General features: G+C 38.4%; 1 protein-coding gene across 1 annotated transcript in view; it reads left to right on the top strand.

The window, feature by feature from the left end:
- The window catches only part of SYNJ2BP (synaptojanin 2 binding protein), a 74850-nt gene that overhangs the window by 13997 nt on the left and 41083 nt on the right, over positions 1–19770 (top strand). Inside the window, exon 2 of the mRNA XM_046647353.1 lies at positions 9397–9533. Within this exon, the coding sequence (XP_046503309.1) occupies positions 9397–9533 (137 nt within the window). The remainder of the gene's footprint in view (positions 1–9396; positions 9534–19770) is intronic.

Genomic DNA, 19770 nt, shown 5'->3' with positions numbered 1-19770 from the left:
TTGAGCCACTCATTTCTTCCACTATTTTTTGTTTCCCTTTTTCCTCTCCTTCTTGAACTCCAGTTACATATATATAAACCACATGTGACTGTGGTTTCTCTACCATGTCTTCAGGTTCACTGATCTTTTCTCTTGTGGTATCAAATTGGCTATTAATCACATCTAGTGTATTTTTCCTTTCAGATATTTTAGTTTTCAAACCTATAAGTTTCATTTTAAAAAAAAATCTTACATTTTCACACATAGATCAATGGAACAAAATAGAGAGCCCAAAAGTAAACCCACACAAATATGGTTAATTAATTTATGACAAAGGAGCTCAGATTATACAATGAGGAAAGCTTAGTCTCTTCAATAAGTGGTGTTGGGGAAACTTGACAACCACCTGCAAAAAAATGAAACTGGACCACTGTTTACAACGTACACAAAAATCAACTCAAAATGGGTTAAAGACTTGAAAAACGTCTTCCATTTTCTCATTATGTTTGACTTCCTTTAATTATTTCTGCATAGTTATAATAGACTTTTATACATCGTTGCCTGCTAGTTTCATCCTCTGTTATTTCTGGTTCTGTTTCTATTGATCAATTTTTCTTTTCATTATGAGTCATGTTTCCTTCTTTAGCATGTTAGTAATTTTTAATTAGATTCTAGATGTTGTGAATATTTCATTGTTGAGTGTCTGCATTTTGTTTTCTTACATTAACATTGTTAATGTTAGATTATTGAACTTTATTTTGGCAGGCAGTTAAGTAACTTGCAGGTCAGTTTGACCTCTTTAAGGCCTCTTTGTAAACTTTTCTATGGTGGTTCTAAAGTAGCATTCACTTCAGGGATAGTTCAGCCCTACAATGAAGTATATTCTAAGTGAGTTTCCACTGAATTTCCAAGTGAATCACTGAGGAGTTCCACTCTGTCTGGTCAGAACTTGAAGGTCTCCCTGCCTTGTATGAGCTCTTAAGAGTTATTCAGCATACAACTTCTTAGTTTTTGTTTGTCCAGCCTTGTGGAGTTTCACTCAACATATGCATGGCCTAGTACCCGGTAAGGACTTATGCAGACATTTGGAGGTCTTTTTTTTTTTTCTTCTAAAGATTGGCACCTGGGCTAACAACTGTTGCCAATCTTCCTTTTTTTTTTTTTTTCCTGCTTTATCTCCCCAAACCACCCGGTACACAGTTGTATATCTTACTTCCAGGTCCTTCTGGTGGTGGGATGTGGGATGGTGCCTCAACGTGGCCTGACGAGCGGTGCCATGTCCGCGCCCAGGATCCGAACCCTGGGCCACCGCAGCAGAGTGCGCTAATTTAACCACTTGGCTACGGAGCCGGCTCCTGGAGGTCTTTTTTTTCTAACTCCCTCCTTTCCAGAAATTTGCCCTGCAGCTTTCAGCAACTTCACCCTCCCCAACCACTGATCTCTATTTTATCTCCTCGGTGAAGCTGCTAGGTTCTGCTTAGGTCCCGCTCCCTGTGGTCATGATCCAGAAATTGCCTCCACACAGAAAGCTAGGGTGATCATAGAGCTACATTGTTTTAACTTAGCAGCATATTGAGAGGATTATATCCCATGATAAAGTAGGATTTATTCCAAGAATACGAAGATGGTTAAATATAAGAAAATCAATCAGTGTAATACAATACATTAATAAAGTGAAGGAAAAAACCCACATGATCATCTCAACAGATACAGAAAAAGCATTTGAGGAAATTCAATACCTTCCCATGTTAAAAACACTCAACAAACTAGGAATAGATGGAAACCACCTCAACATGATAAAGGCCATATATGAAGAATTCACAGCTAACATCATACTCAGTGATGTAAGAATGAAAGCTTTTCTTCCAAGATCAGGAGCTAATCAAGGGTGCCTGCTTTCACCACTTCTATGCAACATGATATTAGAAGTTCTAGCCAGAACAGTTAAGCAAGAAAGAAATAAAAAGTGTACAAATTGGAAAGGAAAAAGTAAAATTGTCTCTATTCACAGATTATATGATCTTATGTGTAGAAAACTAAAGATTCCACACAAAAATCTGTTAGAATTATAACAAATTAAGCAATGTTTCAGGATACAAAATCAATTAAATTTCTATATATTAACAGTGTACAATCTGAAAAGGAAATTAAGCAAACAACTCCATTTACAATAGCATCAAAAAGAATAAAATACTTACAAAGAAATTTAACCAAGGAGGCAATAACTTGTACATTGAAAACTACGAAATTTGGCTGAAGGAAATTAAAGACATGAATAAGTGGGACTACAACCCACATTCATGGATTGGAAGATTTAATATTGTTAAGCAATCTACAGACTCAACGTAATCTCTATCACAATCTCATCAGCCTTTTTGCAGTAAGAGAAAACCTCATCCTAAAATTCATATGAAATCTCAAAGGACTCCCTAATAGTCAGAGAAATCTTGAAAAGAAGGAAGGAAATTGGGGACTCACAACTTACTGGTTTCAAAACTTTCTAAAGGCTACAGTATTCAAACAGTGTAGTACTGACATAAGGATGGATATATAGAGCAATGGAATAGAATAGAGATCCCAGAAATAAACCCTCTCATATATGGTCAAATCACTTTTGAAAGGGTGCCAAGACTATTCAGTAGGGGGAAAGACAGTCTTTTGAACAAATGGTGTTGGGAAAACTAGATATCCACATGCGTAAGAATGAAGTTGGGTCCTTGCCCTACACAATATACAGAAATTAACTAACAATGCATCAAACACCTAAATGTAAGAGCTAAAACTATAAAACTCTTAGAAAAAAAGATAGGGAAAAAAATGTTATGACATTAGGTTTGGTGATGATTTCTTGGATATGACACCAATTGCACAGGCAATAAAAGAAATAAATAAATTGAGTTTTACCAAAGATAAAATTTGTGCATCAAAAGACACTATAAAGAGAGTTAAAGATAACCCATAGAATGGGAGAAGATATTAGCAAGTCATATGTCTGATAATGGATTAATATCCAGAATATGTAAAGGACCCTTCAAGTCAACAAAAACCAAAACAAAAAATTCAGAAATAAGCAAAGGACTTGAATAGACATTTCTCCAAAGAAGATATGCAAATGGCCAATAAGCTCATGAAAAGGTGTTCAACATCACTAGCCTTAGGGAATTGCAGATCAAAACCACAGTGAGATACCACTTCACATCCTTTAGAATATTATCCAAAAAATCCGAAAAGTGAAAAAAATGAAAATAACAAAGTTGCTGAGGATATAGGGAAGTTGGAACCATGGGCATTGATTGTTAGAATGTAAAATGGTGTAGCTGCTGTGGAAAACAGTTGGACAGTTCTTCAGATTGTTAAACAGAATTACTGTGTGATCCAGCAATTCATTTCCTAGATATGTGCCTGAAAGAATTGAAAGCAGAGACTCAAACAGATACTTGTATACCAATGTTTATAGCAGCATTATTCACAATAGCCAAAATGTGGGAAAAAGCAAATGTCCAGATGACTAGATAAACAAAATCTGGTATATACATACAAGGGAATAGTATTCAGCCCTTAAAAGGGATGAAATTCTGATAACATGTTATGACATGGATGAACCTGGGAGACATTATACTAAGTGGGATAAGCAAGACACAAAAGAATAAATATTCTGTTGTTCCATTTATGTAAGGTATATAGAATAGGCAAACTAAGAGACAGAAAGTATAATAGAGGTTACCATGGCCTCGGGGGAGGGAGGAGTTATTGTTTATTGGATGTAGAATTTTTGTTTGGTATGATCAAAAAGTTCTGGAGGTGCTGGCCCGGTGGCGCAGTGGTTAAGTTCGCACGTTCTGCTTCAGGGGCCCGGGGTTTGCCAGTTCAGATCCCCGGTACGGACATGGCACAGCTTGGCAAGCCATGGTGTGGTAGGCGTCCACATATAAAGTAGAGGAAGATGGGCATGGATGTTAGCTCAGGGCCAGTCTTCCTCAGCAAAAAGAGGAGGATTGGCAGCAGATGTTAGCTCAGGGCTAATCTTCCTCAAAAAGTTCTGGAATGGATAGCTGTGATGGTTGCACAACATTGTGAATGTACTTAATGCCACTGAATTGTACACTGCAACGTGGTTAAAATGTTAAATTTTATTACATATATTTTACCACTAAATGAACAAACAGTGAGTTATGTGTGTAATAGAGTTTGATTTGATGTTATGTATATTTTACCACAAAATAATTAAGTAAATAGTGGGTTCTGTGTCTAATAGAGTTTGATTGATGTCCTGGGAAAATTAGTGAGATTGTCTTGGGATAGAAAAAGCCTGCAGGTAGATGGGGGGAAAATAAGGTGTTTGTCAGGCTGTTATTCATAACTCATCAAGTGGCTATCATCATTGGTGTTAATGGACCATTTTGTTTCATTTTAATTCTATCCAGCATTATTTCCAGACTAACAGGTTAACACTGGTCTTTTACTTTATAACCTTTAGATTTTATAGACAAGAATCTGAATGGCCTGAAAGTAAGCAGTAGTGACCCTGATTAAGGCAACAGAACTTCAGAATGACCAGTTCTTCCTCTGGAATATATTACCCTTGGGGACTGTCCTACCATCATTGTCCCAACGTTGCTTATTCAGAGCCAGCCCAAAGACAAGTTGACTTCCAAGAGAGCCAGCAGTGCTTAGCAAACTTCTTTTCTAAAACAGTTGTTCATATTTTCTACAAAGATACAGTATAGCAAAATGGTTTAAAACTCACACTTTGAAATCAAACATCCTTAGTGGGCCTGGGCCCGTGGCCAAGTGGTTAAGTTCACCCACTCCACTTCGGCGGCCAAGGGTTTCACTGGTTCAGATCCTGGGGGCGGACATGGCACCGCTCATCAGGCCATGCTGAGAAGTCATCCCACATTGCACAACCAGAGGGATCTACAACTAGAATATACAATTGTGTACTGGGGGCTTCAGGGAGAAGAAGAAGAAGAAGATGGGCAACAGATGTTAGCTCAGGTGCCCATCTTTAAAAAAAAAAGAAAAATCCTTAGTGTCTTGCCTTTGGGAAGAGCTTGCTGAGTGACCTTTTGTAAAGTTGCTTAATCTCTTCATGCTTTACCTTTTAAATTCATCATAATATATAAGTAATAATCACTTCATGTGTTTATTGAGAAAATTAGATGTATATAAATACATTTATGTGTGTGTGTAATGTATGTAAAGTGTATAGCGTGGTACCAGGTATGTATTAAATGCTCAATAAATATTAGTTGTTGCTGCTGCTGTTGCTGCTCTTATTCGTAAACGAGCTCAAGGTCCTGACCTGCAGACGGGAAGAGTCCGCAAGAAGGCATTTCTTGTTTAATTTTCCAAGGTTCTTATACTAGGCACACTTTCTTTCTCTCTCAGTCCTATGGTGGTATCATTCTAATGTCATCTTTACTTTTTTGTGTTTCGACTTCTCTTCTAAATTAGAGACCAAGAAACGCATTTTAATCTTGCCACATTTTTAAAATCTGTTGATACATTATAACCAGAGTTCACTAAGCAATACTTCTTCGTTCATTCGCTTTTTAAAAAAGTCTATTAAATCCCAGTTTTTTTCTTTCTCCCTCTCCTCTCAGCCCCTTTTGGACTGTAGATGCCAGGAACTGAATTAATTTAATTATGTCTCAGCTCCATAACACATTGTCATCATCAGTACATGCAAGGTCCCTCTCTGGTTTTATTTTTACCCTTCATCCCTAAACCTCATCCTGTATCCTTCCTTCATAGGTACCCACTCTAATGTGTCTTTATATGTCCGTAATGTGCATGCATTTTTGTAAATAGGTAATATGTTTTGTGTGCGTGGGTTTTTAATTTATAAGAAGATATTATGCTATTAATATCATTACATTTTAAAACTCTGTTAACTTTATATATGATTATTCAGTGCTTCTAAATTTTAACTATATTTTAGTTATCTATTCCCCAAAGGATGGACACCTAAATTACCATCAGCACCAAACATGCTCTAATTAGCATATTCTTACATTACCCTTTGTAGATAGGATGATCACATTAGTCCAAATTGAAGTGCTTTTGAAATTGAAGGGGACTATTTTAATAATACTGGGACAAGAAGTGTATATCAAGACTCCCAGACAAACCAGGACATGTGGTCCACCCTATTTATGGAAGATTTTCCTAGGACACGGCCAATAACCAGCAGATGTGCACTGGGATGACCCTTCCCTTTCTGATTATTTCCAGGTGACATCTGTTGGAATTGCTTGGTTCATGTGCTAGACTGATTGTTGCATCTTTTAAATACCACCTTTGCTAGACACTACTCATGAAGGGTATGTCTGGGTCACAGGTTATAGACATACTTAGTTTCAATAAGTTTTCGTTTTGATCCAGCCTTGTCGAATTAATAGGTGGATGGACCTTTTAATTTCCCTGTCTTCCTATATTTCAGGACTTTTCACATTTATACTATATATTTGGTCGTCCTTTATCCATCAAACTATGTGGTTTGGGGCTGTAGCAGACTAGTTTATTGACAGCTACTCTTAATGCGTCTACTCAATATAGCAACCACTATGTACTTTATAAAGGATTTTTTCAGATTTTGTGTTATATCAGGCCAGTCTGGTGGTACGGCAGTTAAGTTCGCATGTTCTGCTTCAGTGGCCCAGGGTTTGCCGGTTCAGATCCCAGGTCTGGACCTACGCACCGCTTGTCAAGCCATGCCGTGGTGGGCATCCCACATATAAAGTAGAGGAAAATGGTCATGGATGTTAGCTCAGGGCTAATCTTCCTCAAAAAAATTTTTAAAAAAATTTTTTTAATGATTTTCTGTTATTGGACCCTAACAATTACCTTTTGAGGTAGAGGGGGCAAAATTTGTGATCTTTATATTACAGAAAAGGAAGCTGAGGGTCAGAGATACACTGACTTGTTTTAGTCCACATATCTGCGAAGTTATGGTGTTGAATTTGTGACCCGGTCTTCCGGCTTTCATTCGCTTATGCAAAAGCTAAAAGGGGCAGGGAAAAGGATAAACTTCTGTTTGTGGTTAAAGCAGGGACTATCCAATTTAGCTTTATGTCTTCCTCAGAACATAGCACACAGTGCCTGGCACATACTAAATGATCAATAGTTTTTAATGATCAGATGACTGGGAATTAGGTAGGTATCCGCAGGGCCCAGGTTTGAATTGGTGATACTGCTACGTGGGGCTTTGGTGACTCCTGTTTATTGCAGCAGTGCTTCGAATTATAGGTAAGTTCAGTTCTGTAAATGTTCTGGCTGAAGAAAGGGACTTCCCGTTGGTCCCGGAGTTCTCGTGTTAAGTGGTGTGGGTCCTTTACAACTGAAATGTTTATAATAGGTTATAAACATGCCTATGGAATGTGATTTCTGTGGGGGAGTAGACTGTAATTGTTTGTTAATAGAAAATGTTGGTAAGATTTCTTCCACTCTCCTTTTCTAGACGCTGATCTGTAGCTTTAAATAACCAGTAACAAAGTTCCTCCTCGCTCTCAATATATTGCATTCAGCTGCGTATAACATGCTTCCTATTCCCAAGATCGCCAGAGGCAGCTGTAGTGTTTGGTGAGGGTGTTGGATTTCATTGAAAGATTTTCTCCACATTGTTCCAGTATTGAGAGAGGCTGATTAGCCTCAGCCTCCTTGCTCAAACCTGTCGCAGTTTTGAAGTCATTTCAAAGCCTTCCATAATTAGGCTCCACCCACCTTTCCATCTTATCTCAAATAATTACCCACCATCGCCTTTCTAATACCTTCCACCGCTATGATACAAATTAAAAGTGTTCTAGGAGAAACCATTTAGTGACTTAGATTTTTCATACCCTACCCTTCAAGGAATTTGAAATAGCCATCTTCCAGAAGTAGTTTTCTAAATCCTGCATTTCATTCTCCAGCTATAGATACTCTGTGCATAAGATATGCTATTTAAATTAGACGTTTCCTGCTGCTTCTCTCTTTGGTCATGTGTTTCCTTAAGTCACAGATTGGTTTGCTAGTGCTTATGTTAATGCTGTGAGCTTTACATGTAAGCTCTCATCCCACCAATAGGGAGAACTTGTTAGAAAGTCCACCTGTGTCTCTTTAAGCATCTGTTTTCTGTCGAAACCAATAGTAGGCTAGTGATTATGGCTCTTCCAATTGTGCCACTGGATTTTTGATTTTTTAATCGTTTCTAAACTCTCTCTTTTCTCTTTGTACCTTGGCTTTGAATTCTGCAGTACCTGACATAAAGAAAACCTTCGGGAAGTTCCTTTTCTTCTTTTCTTTTTAATGCATAGGTAAAATCTCTTTATAACAAAGGTTTTTTTATAGTGAAATTCTTCCCCCAACTTAGTGGTTGGTCCATGGAAATGGTACTTGTCAAAGTGACAGTCAGGTTTTTTTCTTTTTTTAATTTTATTTCATTGTGGTAAGAACACTTAAATGAGATCTACTCTCCTAACAGATTAAGTGTAAAACACTAGTATTATCTGTAGGCACAGTGTCATACGTCAGATCTCCAGAAGTTATTCATCTTGCATAACTGAAATTTTACACCTGTTTAAAATAGTCACACATAGAAGCGAAGAACAGAACAGTGTTTGCTAGAGGGAGGGGGAAATGGGGAGTTGCTAATCAATGGGTAGTCAGTTTTCTACAGTGAATAAAACTTGGCAATCACTGCACCCAAGTATGTGGTTGTTTGCACTTGAGGTAGAAAAGGAAAGAAGAGTGAATTTGGTGATTTAGTCCTATCATGAAGCACTAGTTACCTTTCTAGTTCACCAGTTTCCTGCCAACACCTACACTACTGCCCCCTCAACTCAAAATAGAAACAATTAATGAAACTCCCAAGACCATTTCTTCCCAAACACCACCATACACAAACTCTCTCAAAGGTTGGAAGAAGAGAAGTATGGAGGACGGTTTGGTTAGGTATCTCTCTCCCACTAAATTAAGCACAGTTCATTTGCTAATTAGTTAAAAGTAGTTTCTTCTCATGAACACAGCTAACCCTGTTACATTAGTAGCAGGAAAGTCAAGAACTGGATCCTATGAATGCCACCAGCAGAATCAAAATCAAATGTGAGCAGAAGCACATCTTACAAGAATCACCATTATTCTTTCACTGAGTTCAGTGTAGATCCTTCTTTTTATATTCAACAAACCGTGTTGATCACTTTGTTTGTACTTTTAGTCCTGCCTGGTCTGAGTGGACAACTCTGAGTACTCTTGACCTTTGTTGGTGATACTAGTCGCTGACCTTGTTCGTGACTATACACTAGCTATGTCACAGTCTGACTTGCCAGCCTTCCCTCCCTGCTAGGCCTTTCCTCTCTCTTTATCCTCCTCTTCTCTAACTCCTTTTCTTTCTTCTTCACCCCTATCTCCTTCACAACTCCTCCATGATTTTCTCAGGGCTGGGCTTCAACATCGTCGGTGGGACAGATCAGCAGTATGTCTCCAACGACAGTGGCATCTACGTCAGCCGCATCAAAGAGAATGGGGCTGCGGCCCTGGATGGGCGGCTCCAGGAGGGTGATAAGATCCTCTCGGTGAGAACCGGCTTCGGCCTCCTTCACTGTCCCTGGCTCCCTAGACCCTATTCCCACCCTCTAACCCTTCCTTGGGACGATTCCTGCCTGCCTTGTTGGCTCTGAAAATGTCCAGATTATAGCATTCAGTGGGAGGGACCTTGATCAGTCATCTTCAGCCCTACCAAAGAGCGTGGAGGACATTTTCTCGCTTGACAGACTAGACAAATTAAGTGCAGAATGTGAAATTACTTAGCCAAGGTCCAAACACATGGAACAGGGAGGGTGAGGGACTGATATGGGGGAAGGGAACTTAAAACCCACGCTTTCTGTCGTTCTTCCATTTACTTTATCACCTCCCTTTTGTTAATTAAAACACTAATGTGTGTCTTCCTCCAAAAGAGACAGAAAAGTAGGGTAGCAATTAAGTGTCCTCCTGAGACTCACAGCCCTTTTTCATCCATTGTTAATGTGAAAAATTGGAATGCAGTCTGATTTGGATATCTGTCCACCGTGCTCCCATTTCTCTTTGCTAATTTCTCTAATAAGAGACTTAATACATGATAACCATTAATTGTATTATTTTTGGAAGTTCATCAAGGGCAAGGACCAGATCTTTTTTTAATGTTTTACATCCTAGCACAGTGCCCAATATGTATCTAACAAGTGAACAAGTTAGGAAATTCAGGCAAACTTAGAAAGGTTGGCTGATCCAGAATATAAATATAGTATCATGGATGGTAATATCCTATTTTAGTCCTTTTTACTGGTTTGCCTCTTTTCAGTCCATTAAGCTTCTCCTAGACGTGGTATATTAATCTGTGAGACAGAGAGAGTGATAATCTACCTTTTATCTCAAAAGGATATTGAGAAGTTTAGAAGCAGATTATTTCCTACAGCTGCCAGGAGAAAGACATTCTAAAAACACATCACCTTGAGTGTTAGAGTAAGGAAAACCTGAGAGTGAGTTAAAGTTATGGCATGTCGTTAGAAACTGTGCAGCTTATATTTTGGCACATACCACATTCTCTCTAGAACACTGGGCCCTGGGCTCCATGGGTAAAGAGGGACTTGAAAAGTATAGGGGTTTAGAAGAGAGCCTGTTATTTAGAAAGCTTTGGTTAAAGGTAGGTTATTGAAACATGAGAATGGTTAGAAGTTTTTGAATCCTATATATGCCACACAATATGCTAAGAACTTTAAACTTACTTACTGTTGTAGTAACCCTATGAGGTGGGTACAATTATTATGCCTATTTCACAGCTGAGGAACCTGAGGCTTAGTGAGGTCAAGCAGCTTGCCCAAGGTCACACAACTAGTAAGTGGCAGAAGACTAAAACTTTGGGGTCTGTCTGAATTTGGAGTCTCTACTCTTAAACCAGTCTACTGTACTGCCTCCCAAAAGGTAAATGAGGAGCTAGGATTAGGTATCCTAAACAGAAAGTTGTATGATGAATTAATACTGGATTTTGTGTATGGTCTTATGTAGAAACTGAAATTAATCTTTCCATAAAGGATAGAATTAGACAGGGAAAAAACTTGAATGTGAGAGAATTTATTAGACATAAGCTGAGATGAAGAGCCTTTCTTATGTGGGCCGTTGCGTTATAGAGAAAAGAAATTCTTGGAAGGCCACTCAAGTTTTTAAAAAGGGTATTGTAGGAGATAAATGTCAATGAAGAGAAAAGTCGATGTCTAAAAAACTCAGCTCACTTGACTTTAAAATTTATAGCAAAGAGGATTTTACTTTATCAAAATAGAAGAAATAGTACAAAGATCTATCTAAGATATTAAACATTACAAATATATAAGACATGTTACAAAGAAGATTCAAGTTTATGTTGTGGCCAATTAAGAAGACGTGAAAGAAGAGAGGGGGAAGTAAAAGCAAAAATATAAGACAGATATAGAAAGAAAGGGGACAGAGAAAGAGAAAAAGCTGGCACATATACAAGAGGAAAAGGTCAGTTTATCCTCTCCGTTCTATCCAGGGCTATATTTTTTGACTCCAGTTTCCCTTGCAAGTGTTTACTCCACAATTATTCTTTCTAGATCCCATTCCTTGAGAAACATCACCTCTGTTGCCTGACTCACCATCCTATTCCTTCTCTATCCTTAAGTGAATTTGTTAGGCATAACCATTTAACAGTTACAGCTATAATTCTTTAGCTCACTTCATCCCTTTGATGTACTTACGTACTCATTTATTATTGGCTTTGACATCTCTGTAAAATTATACCAAATTATTTATTAGCCTATATTCCCATTTATTCTTTATGGGCTTTCCTGTCTTCCTCACATGAGTTATTTTTCCGTGTTGTAAAGTATGCCCCAATTCTTTCATTTAAGTTTTGTTAGATAATCAGACTAAGAATATGTCCCTTCTTTAGTACATATCCATTTCGGATAACTAATAGAAATATCATTAAGTGATCTAAATTTCCTGTCAGTTATTATTCACTATTAATTTAATCTTTCCGTTTCTCCCTAAATACAGCCCATGTTTTGTCTTAATTGCAAGTTCTAAGATTAAATAACTGCATGACTTATCATGCAATTTACCTTTCTCATCAAAAGTGAAATTTAATTTTTTGTGATCATTGTGGATGGTTTAAACAAAAAAGAAAAAAGAACAGAAATTTCTTTCATTAGTGAATGTAAATGATTTTTAAGGCCCTGTTGCATTTGACAAAGAACCATTAAACAAAAACAGATATTACCTATAGAAGAACAGGCCTGAAATTGAGCTGAGGGCTGGAGATTTCTCACCCAAAGTTCATTTTGTGTGTATGATTGTGAGGATGGTTTGATATTTGTATAGGTTACCAGGGAAGCTGGGGAAATTTTATTTTTGTGAGGGAAATATAAACTGTCTAGGTTTCTCATTTCCCCTGTGTGTCTACCTAAATGAAGGGAGGTGGATAGTCAAGAATAGTCAACCCTCAGTGAACTCCACAATTTTATGAAGCTTAGGATGATACAGCTGATTATTATACTGCACAGATGAATGTTCCATTTTGACCAAACCTCTTATATAACAAAATGGCACAGATTGGGTCATTAGTCAGCTGCATTTCATATTCTCTTCAAATACGGTTCTTAATTTGATGAATAAAAGAGTTGAGTAGTCATCAGCATTTATCAACTATTGTACTTGATGGCCTGCAGAGCGCTGTGCCAGGGACTATGGAAAATTAAAAGAAAATGAAAGACTAGTCTCTGCCCTTAGCTTAGAAATCAATGAGAATGACCCACCAGAAGCCCTCATCCAGTCAGCTGCAGAGGCGTTGAAATATACAGAATACAAAGTGCCTCTATGGAAGAGTCTTTGTCTTCTCGTCTCTGTGTCCCCAGCACCTAGGCCTGTAGCTGGCACAGAGTAAGCATCTAATAAGTTAATTGCTCTGTGAATGAATTATAGTGTAACAGACTTTTTTTGTTTGGGCTTGATTAGTTGGAACTAGATAATCTATTTTTTTCTTCCTTCAACTGATGAAAAAAGGGGACCCCCCCCCCAACTTTGTGGTTCATTTCAGGTTCTTGATAAAAAATTAAAATATCCAAAGTATAATCTGAGGTCAGTGTTTATTAAATTGAGCCTATTCTTTCTCCACATCATTTACAGCTACATTTGTGTCATCCTATAGTTAGAGCTCCTGTAACTGTAACATGAGCCTGAGATAATGTTAGATTATCCTGAGGCAATTCAAAATTATTAATCATCGGAGAAAACTAATTTTAACTCAGTGTACTCATTTCCTAAGGCAGGAGATAGGAAACTCATTTTTAAAGACTGCTAACAATTATAGTTAAAGCAAAAAATTATATATTTCCCTATCAGTTAACTAGAATACCACCATCCTAATTCTTGAATATTTGGTCAGCAAAATTTTCAAGCACGTTGCAAATTTGCCATATCTCAGGTTCAGAAAAACTTACTATGACTTGAGTTACAGAAGCTGAAGTAGCAAGTTTAGTTAGCAGTGTTCTATGGTTTCGCAGTTGAATAGCTGTTGGTACTAAAGTTGGGGTCCAGGGATCATCTGTTATCACCTGGGAGCTTCTTAGAAATGTAGAGTCTCAGGAATCTTCCCAGACCTATGGAGTCAAAGTTTACATTGTAACAAGATCCCTGGGTGAGTCTGTGAATAAAGTTGAGAAGCACTGCTGTAGGCAAGTGTTTTCCAAACCTTTTAAATTATGACCTGTAATAGGAAATACACACATACGCACATATAATTGAAGCAGAGTTTAACAAAATAATACCTATCTCTTCTATATGTGATGCAGTCTGGTATGTTGTCTTTTCTTCTAATTTTGCTTTTTTAAAAATTAAATACTGGTCTTGACCCACTGGATTGACTTCAACTTCCTCTTTAATGGGTCAGCAGACCCATATTTGAAAAACCACTACTCCAGCAAATGGAAAAATACTGATGAAATCCATGGATGCATAGAGTATGTATTAAATAGGGTAAGTAGGCTGGGTGTGGAGACCAGTAAGAGGACCATTTCAGGCAGTTTAGGTTAAAGATAACTCAAACTTCAGAATTACCTGGAGGGCTTATTAAAGCACAGATTGCCACAATGGGCTCTAATAATTTGCATTTTTAACAAGTTCCAGGTTGATGCTAATACTGCTGGTCCTGGGACCACACTTTGAGAACCTTGGGTCTATAATATTAGTAAGGATAGTCATAAAGAGAGTGGATTCCACATATATTTGGAGTTAAAAAAACAGAGCTTGTTGGTTAGTCAGTGTCAACTGGAATCTATAGAAATGCTTGGAGGAGGTAAATATTGGAAAACAAATTCTGCTTTGGAATAGAGATGACATTGTCAAGAGAGAAAGAATCACAATATACTTTATGGGACTGGTTTACATTGGGCAAAGGATGAGAAAGGGTTCTTTAAAAAAGAAATTCCTGGGCCAGTCCTGGTGGCCTAGTGGTTAAGTTCAACGTGCTCCACTGCAGCAGCCTGGGTTTGGTTCCCAGGTGTGGACCTATACCACTCATCTATCACTGGCCATGCTGTGAAGGTGGCTCACCTACAAAATAGAGGAAGATTGGCAACGTATGTTAGCTCAGGGCAAATCTCCCTCAGCAAAAAAATAAATAAAAATAAAAAAAGAAATTCCCTTTGCAGTTCTGAAAGGCCTCCAGTTTGGGGTTTTATTTTTTAAAAAGCAATGAAAATAACTGTCCTCTTATACTAAGATAGCTTTAGGCTTAACTGAGAGGGTTGTAAGGCAGAACTGGCATAATTAGCCTGTGCCCTGTATAGCACCTGATGTCACCAGTGTTTTCTTCCCTGTTAGCAGAAGGAGTCTCAGGTGAGGACCAAGATTACACACTGAGTCATCAGGATGGAAGCTGCCGTTAGAGTCCATGCCTGGGGCCAGCCCGGTGGCACGGTAGTTAAGTGTTTAAGCAGTTAAGGTTCTGCTTCAGCGGCCCCGGGTTTGCTGGTTCGGATCCCGGGTGCGGACATGGCACCTCTTGTCAAGCCATGCTATGGATAGGCGTCCCACATATAAAGTAGAGGAAGATGGGCATGGATGTTAGCTCAGGGCCAGTCTTCCTCAGCAAAAAGGATTGGCAGCAGTTAGCTCAGGGCTAATGTCAGTCAGGCTTTGTAGAGTTATAGCCTTTGCAGGGTGCACTCTGCAACCAAACCTCAGGAAATCATGTGACATTTATTACACTCAAGTGTTGTTCAAAGCACTATCCAGGTATGATAGGGGTTATAGTGATGGGTTGAGATAAAGCCTCTCCAGGTTATTTATAGTAGCCTGTAAAGTGATAATCATATAAGGCAAAGTTCAGTTTGAGCTTTAAGAGAGTAATGTAGTGTGGAGATTCTAGGAAGGAAATCAGTCACATCTAATGGAGTTATCTAGAAAGGCTTTGTCAATGAAGTGACACTTAACTAAATTCCTTTCTTAATTTGATGTTACTTCAATATATACAAATGAATAAAAATATTAATATATACACACCTTATGTTTTTATACAACTGTAAAATTTTAAAGTGTATATAATGTATAGGTACAAATGAAACTGCAAAACCAATACAGATTCAATTTGCAACATTACTGTGATGGATAATGATATGTGCTGAAATAAATTCCTTGCTTACAATGTAAATTTCTATAGTGTTTTAAAGTAGAGGCTTTGGGGCTGGGCTGCTTGTATTTGAATCCTGGTTTTGCTATTTCCATTCTACGTGCCCATGGACAAGTTGGCATGGCCTCCCTAGTTTTATCACCTATAAAACAAAGGTTCTTAACTTATAGGGCTCCTTTGAAGACTTAAATAAGTTAGTGCATGTAAAATGAATTAGATAGCTCCAGACATAATATGCAATGATTTCTGTCAATTATTACTGACACTATGGGAAAGATTATTTTGAACTCAGTATTCCTGCCATTGAGTGTCATGTAGTGACTCACTTCTTCCACTTGCATTCATATTACTATGAAACTTGGCTCTGATATTGAGCTATGACATTTTTCGCATTCATTGACATAACTGCATCACGAACTTACTTGTTTATCTCTAAGAGAAAATACCTATTTCTTTACAATGATAAATAGAGTTATCACGTGGGCTAGATTAGTCAAGTGAGCATTCACACTACAATCAGCAATCTCACACCTATTCTCTCTCCTGAGGAATTACCTAGAAAATGGGTTCATTGAGAATTTATTGTGATGGTTCTAGAAATCCTAAAGTTCTTTCCCTGTGGCATATCTACCCAAAAAACCAAGGCATAATCAGAAGGAGGCTTGGTAGCATGAAATCAAAGTCCATCAATTAAAAACCCTGTATTCATTTCTACATTATAGGTAGCAGGACTGATCCTATTTAATATCAATCTTGGAAGATAAATAGAGTTTTTTTAAAAGGGAAGGGTATTCGGATGGTGGATATAGCTTGAGCACAGTTATGAAGGTAAGAATATATGTTTTATGTCCCAGAGTCAGTGAGTTCTGTGATTTAGCTAGACCATAGGATATATCAAAGGGCGTAATGAGAGATTCAACTGGGAAGGTAAGTTGGAGCCAATTCCTAGAGGATTTTGCCTACCAGAATGAGAAAACAAGCATGCACTTTCCTCCCCTGCTTCCAGTTTTGTTTCTGTTTTTGAGTGGTAAAGTGAGATAAACAGAATTGCACTTTAGGGAGATTGATCTGGAGACTTAGTATTTGAATAGGTTAGAATGAGGGAGGACCTAGAGGAAAGTAGATCAGAGAGAAGGTGATCACAGTAGTTCATCTAAAAGTATCCACAGCTTAGAGAAAAATAGCATATGAGGAATGTCATTATGTTGGACTACAGGATTTGGCAATATATTGTATATGAAGATTGACAGAGTGGAGAGAGTTTTAAAATATTCTCAAAATTTTTGTCTGAAGGAATGGAGTGACAATAAGAGGGAAGTTGTGATAGTCTGCTTTTGTGGGAAGTAATAAAGAGGCTTTGGAGATGTTGAATTGGGGTCTAGCCAGAATATCCAAGTACAGGCACTTGGCAGGAAGTTCACAAATCCAGAAGTAGAAGTAGGGATAAAAATTTGGGAGTTGTCTTGCAGATTACAGTTGAATTTGTGAAAGATCACCATAGGAGAGAAGATATGAGGACAAAAGACTACCGACATTAAGGAATATTTATCTACCTTAAGAAGGAAGGAAGGGAAGAGGAATCTGAAAAAGAACAGTTCAAGAAGTAAGGGAGCTAAGTGTTCACAAGCTAAGACAGGAGAGAACTGCAAAAGGGAGGAGGTGGTCTGAAGACTGAAAAAGAGCTCTGGGACTTGGTGATTGGAAGTCACTGCTGACCTGCAGGACAGCATGTTCTTCCCTCCTACCTCATTTATTCTGGGATTACAATGGAATAAAGAGTGAATGGATGCTGAGGAAGTGGAGGTAGTGCATACAAACAGTTCTTTCAACAAGTTTTACAATGAAGAAAAGAGGAGAGAAGATGGGAGGAGGATGATAGTGGGTTCCAAGAAATATTTGTATTGTTTACTTTTTGTTAGTGTTGTCAAGTTGATCTGACTCCTAGTGACCCTGTGTACAGGAAAGCAGAACGCTGCCTGATCTTTTTGCACCATCCAGCACTATATCAGACAGTGTTCTGCTACTATTCATAGGGTTTTCGTGGCCAGATTTTTCAGAAGTGAGCAGCCTGGTCCTTCTTCCTAGTCTGTTAGTCTGGAAGCTCCACTGAAACCTGTCCACCATGGGTGACCCTGCTGGTATTTGGAATACTGGTGGCATAGCTTTCAGCATCACAGCAGCACGCAGCTACCACAGTATGATAACCAACAGATGGGTTGTGTGGTTCCCTGAGCAGGACACCAACTCAGGCCGTGATGTTGGGAGCACCAAATCTTAACCACTAGGCTACCAGGGCTAGCTGTTTTCTTTATGGATGAGGATAATTTTAGTTGAGAAGGAATGGAGAGGGATATAATTAAGGAATCAAGAAGAGTAAATGACTGCTTATTATGTAAGGAGGCTAGAAGGTATATGATCAAGAGCACTAGTGGATGGTTTAGCCTCAATAGAGGAAATAAATCTAATTCAGAAATAAGGAGAAAGCAGCAGTGAGAGGATATCAAGAAACTTTGAGAGGAAAGGAAAGAAATTGGAGAGAGTGCCTGTGAGAAGTTCTTAATATTCTCAAGAAAGATAAGGCAAAGGAATGCTAAGAGGAGAGATGGGATTGGAGTTGGGGTTTGATGATAGGATGTGGAACAGCTACCACTGAGTATTACTGAGTTCACCAGATGAGTAGAAGGGTTGTGAGGATATAGCTGGAGTCAGCTAGCATGGATTTGTGGTGGAGAGTGTGACTGTGTGTCTTTCTCCAGGAATATTAAACTCAGTGATGACAAGGAAAGTAAATGCAGTGTGTTGCCCAGGACTGGAAAGATGACAGAAGACCATGGGGACACGGGATTCTAATAGTTTACCAAGTGGTTTGTTGAAATAACAACAGGAACTCCTAGATGGGTAAGGATGCAAGTCAAGTCTAAAAAGGTTAAAAGCTTTGATGAGGATAAAGAGGAAATTCAGTAGAGGAATAAGAAGTGTGAAGGAAGTAGAAATGGTAGCCAGTTTTTTAAAGAGTTTTGAGATACTAGAGCTGAAGCATGCCTACTGTTGAAGTCCAAGGCTTCTGCCAATTGGTGACTAAAGTAGACTAGATCTGGAAACTATTCATTTGGGAAGGTTGACATACTGTAAGGCCAAAGTATTGTTAGATTGATTCACCAAGGATATTGGCAGGAGATAGAGTGGAGGGATGACTATGAACCTCTTAGAGAAGGGAGACTGTGACAAGGAAGATGAGAGGGTTGAATATATCAACGGCTTGAGCTTCAGCTGAGTGGAGAGTAGTTGGTGAGTCAAGATGGAGGAATAATAGTGCAGAAGGAAGAGTAAAAGGAAAAGGTACTTTCATCTTCCTTCCGGTATTTAAAAACCCTAACCCTAGCTCCTACACCTACTATGACTTTGGATAAATTACCTAACCTTGCTAAGCTTCAGTTTCTTCATCTGTGAAAACATGGTAAAAATAGTATCTACCTCATAGGATTATTATGAGAATTAAATTAGATAATGTATGTAAAGCATTTAGCACAGAACCTACCAAATAAATATATTAGATGTTCTTGCTGCTGTTGCTGTTGTGTGAAAGATATGTAGATCTTGCATAAAGTGGGCTATGCTGTGTCAGTATAAGCTAGATATCACTTCTGGTCAGTGTCGCTTCTGACACTGAAAAGTATTAATACTGGAAGTCCGTCACATCTCTTACCTCTAAGTGGTAGGACTGACCTACACTAAAACATTTTTTAAGAGTTTATATCATCACAGAAATATGGTTTAGTAAATTTGAGGAGGATAGGAGTATCCATGGAATCAAGCGAAATCATTCACAATAGAGCAAGATCAATAGAATGGGCTAGATTTGCACCACATTGGAATAAATTGTGGGAGAGTTTCATAGTGTTATATTTCTAGAGTTGAAGCTGGCAATGCCAGGGATTAGGAGTATGAAGGATAGAGTGGTAACCTGGAAGACTGCGTTAACTCTAGGGACGCAGGCTTCTGATCGTGGAAGACATAGAAGTCCAGTAACAGAATCCAAAGTGTCAAAACGAGACAGACAGTAGAGCTAGGAGGAAGAGGAGACTACCTTTTTTCCTTTTTTGACTTAGGAGCTCTTCAAATGGCCCATG

Source organism: Equus quagga, chromosome 20, assembly GCF_021613505.1.
Source record: "Equus quagga isolate Etosha38 chromosome 20, UCLA_HA_Equagga_1.0, whole genome shotgun sequence".
NCBI lineage: Eukaryota > Metazoa > Chordata > Mammalia > Perissodactyla > Equidae > Equus > Equus quagga.
The sequence above is the reverse complement of the archived record's forward strand: the minus strand, read 5'-3'. Positions and strand labels throughout refer to the sequence as shown.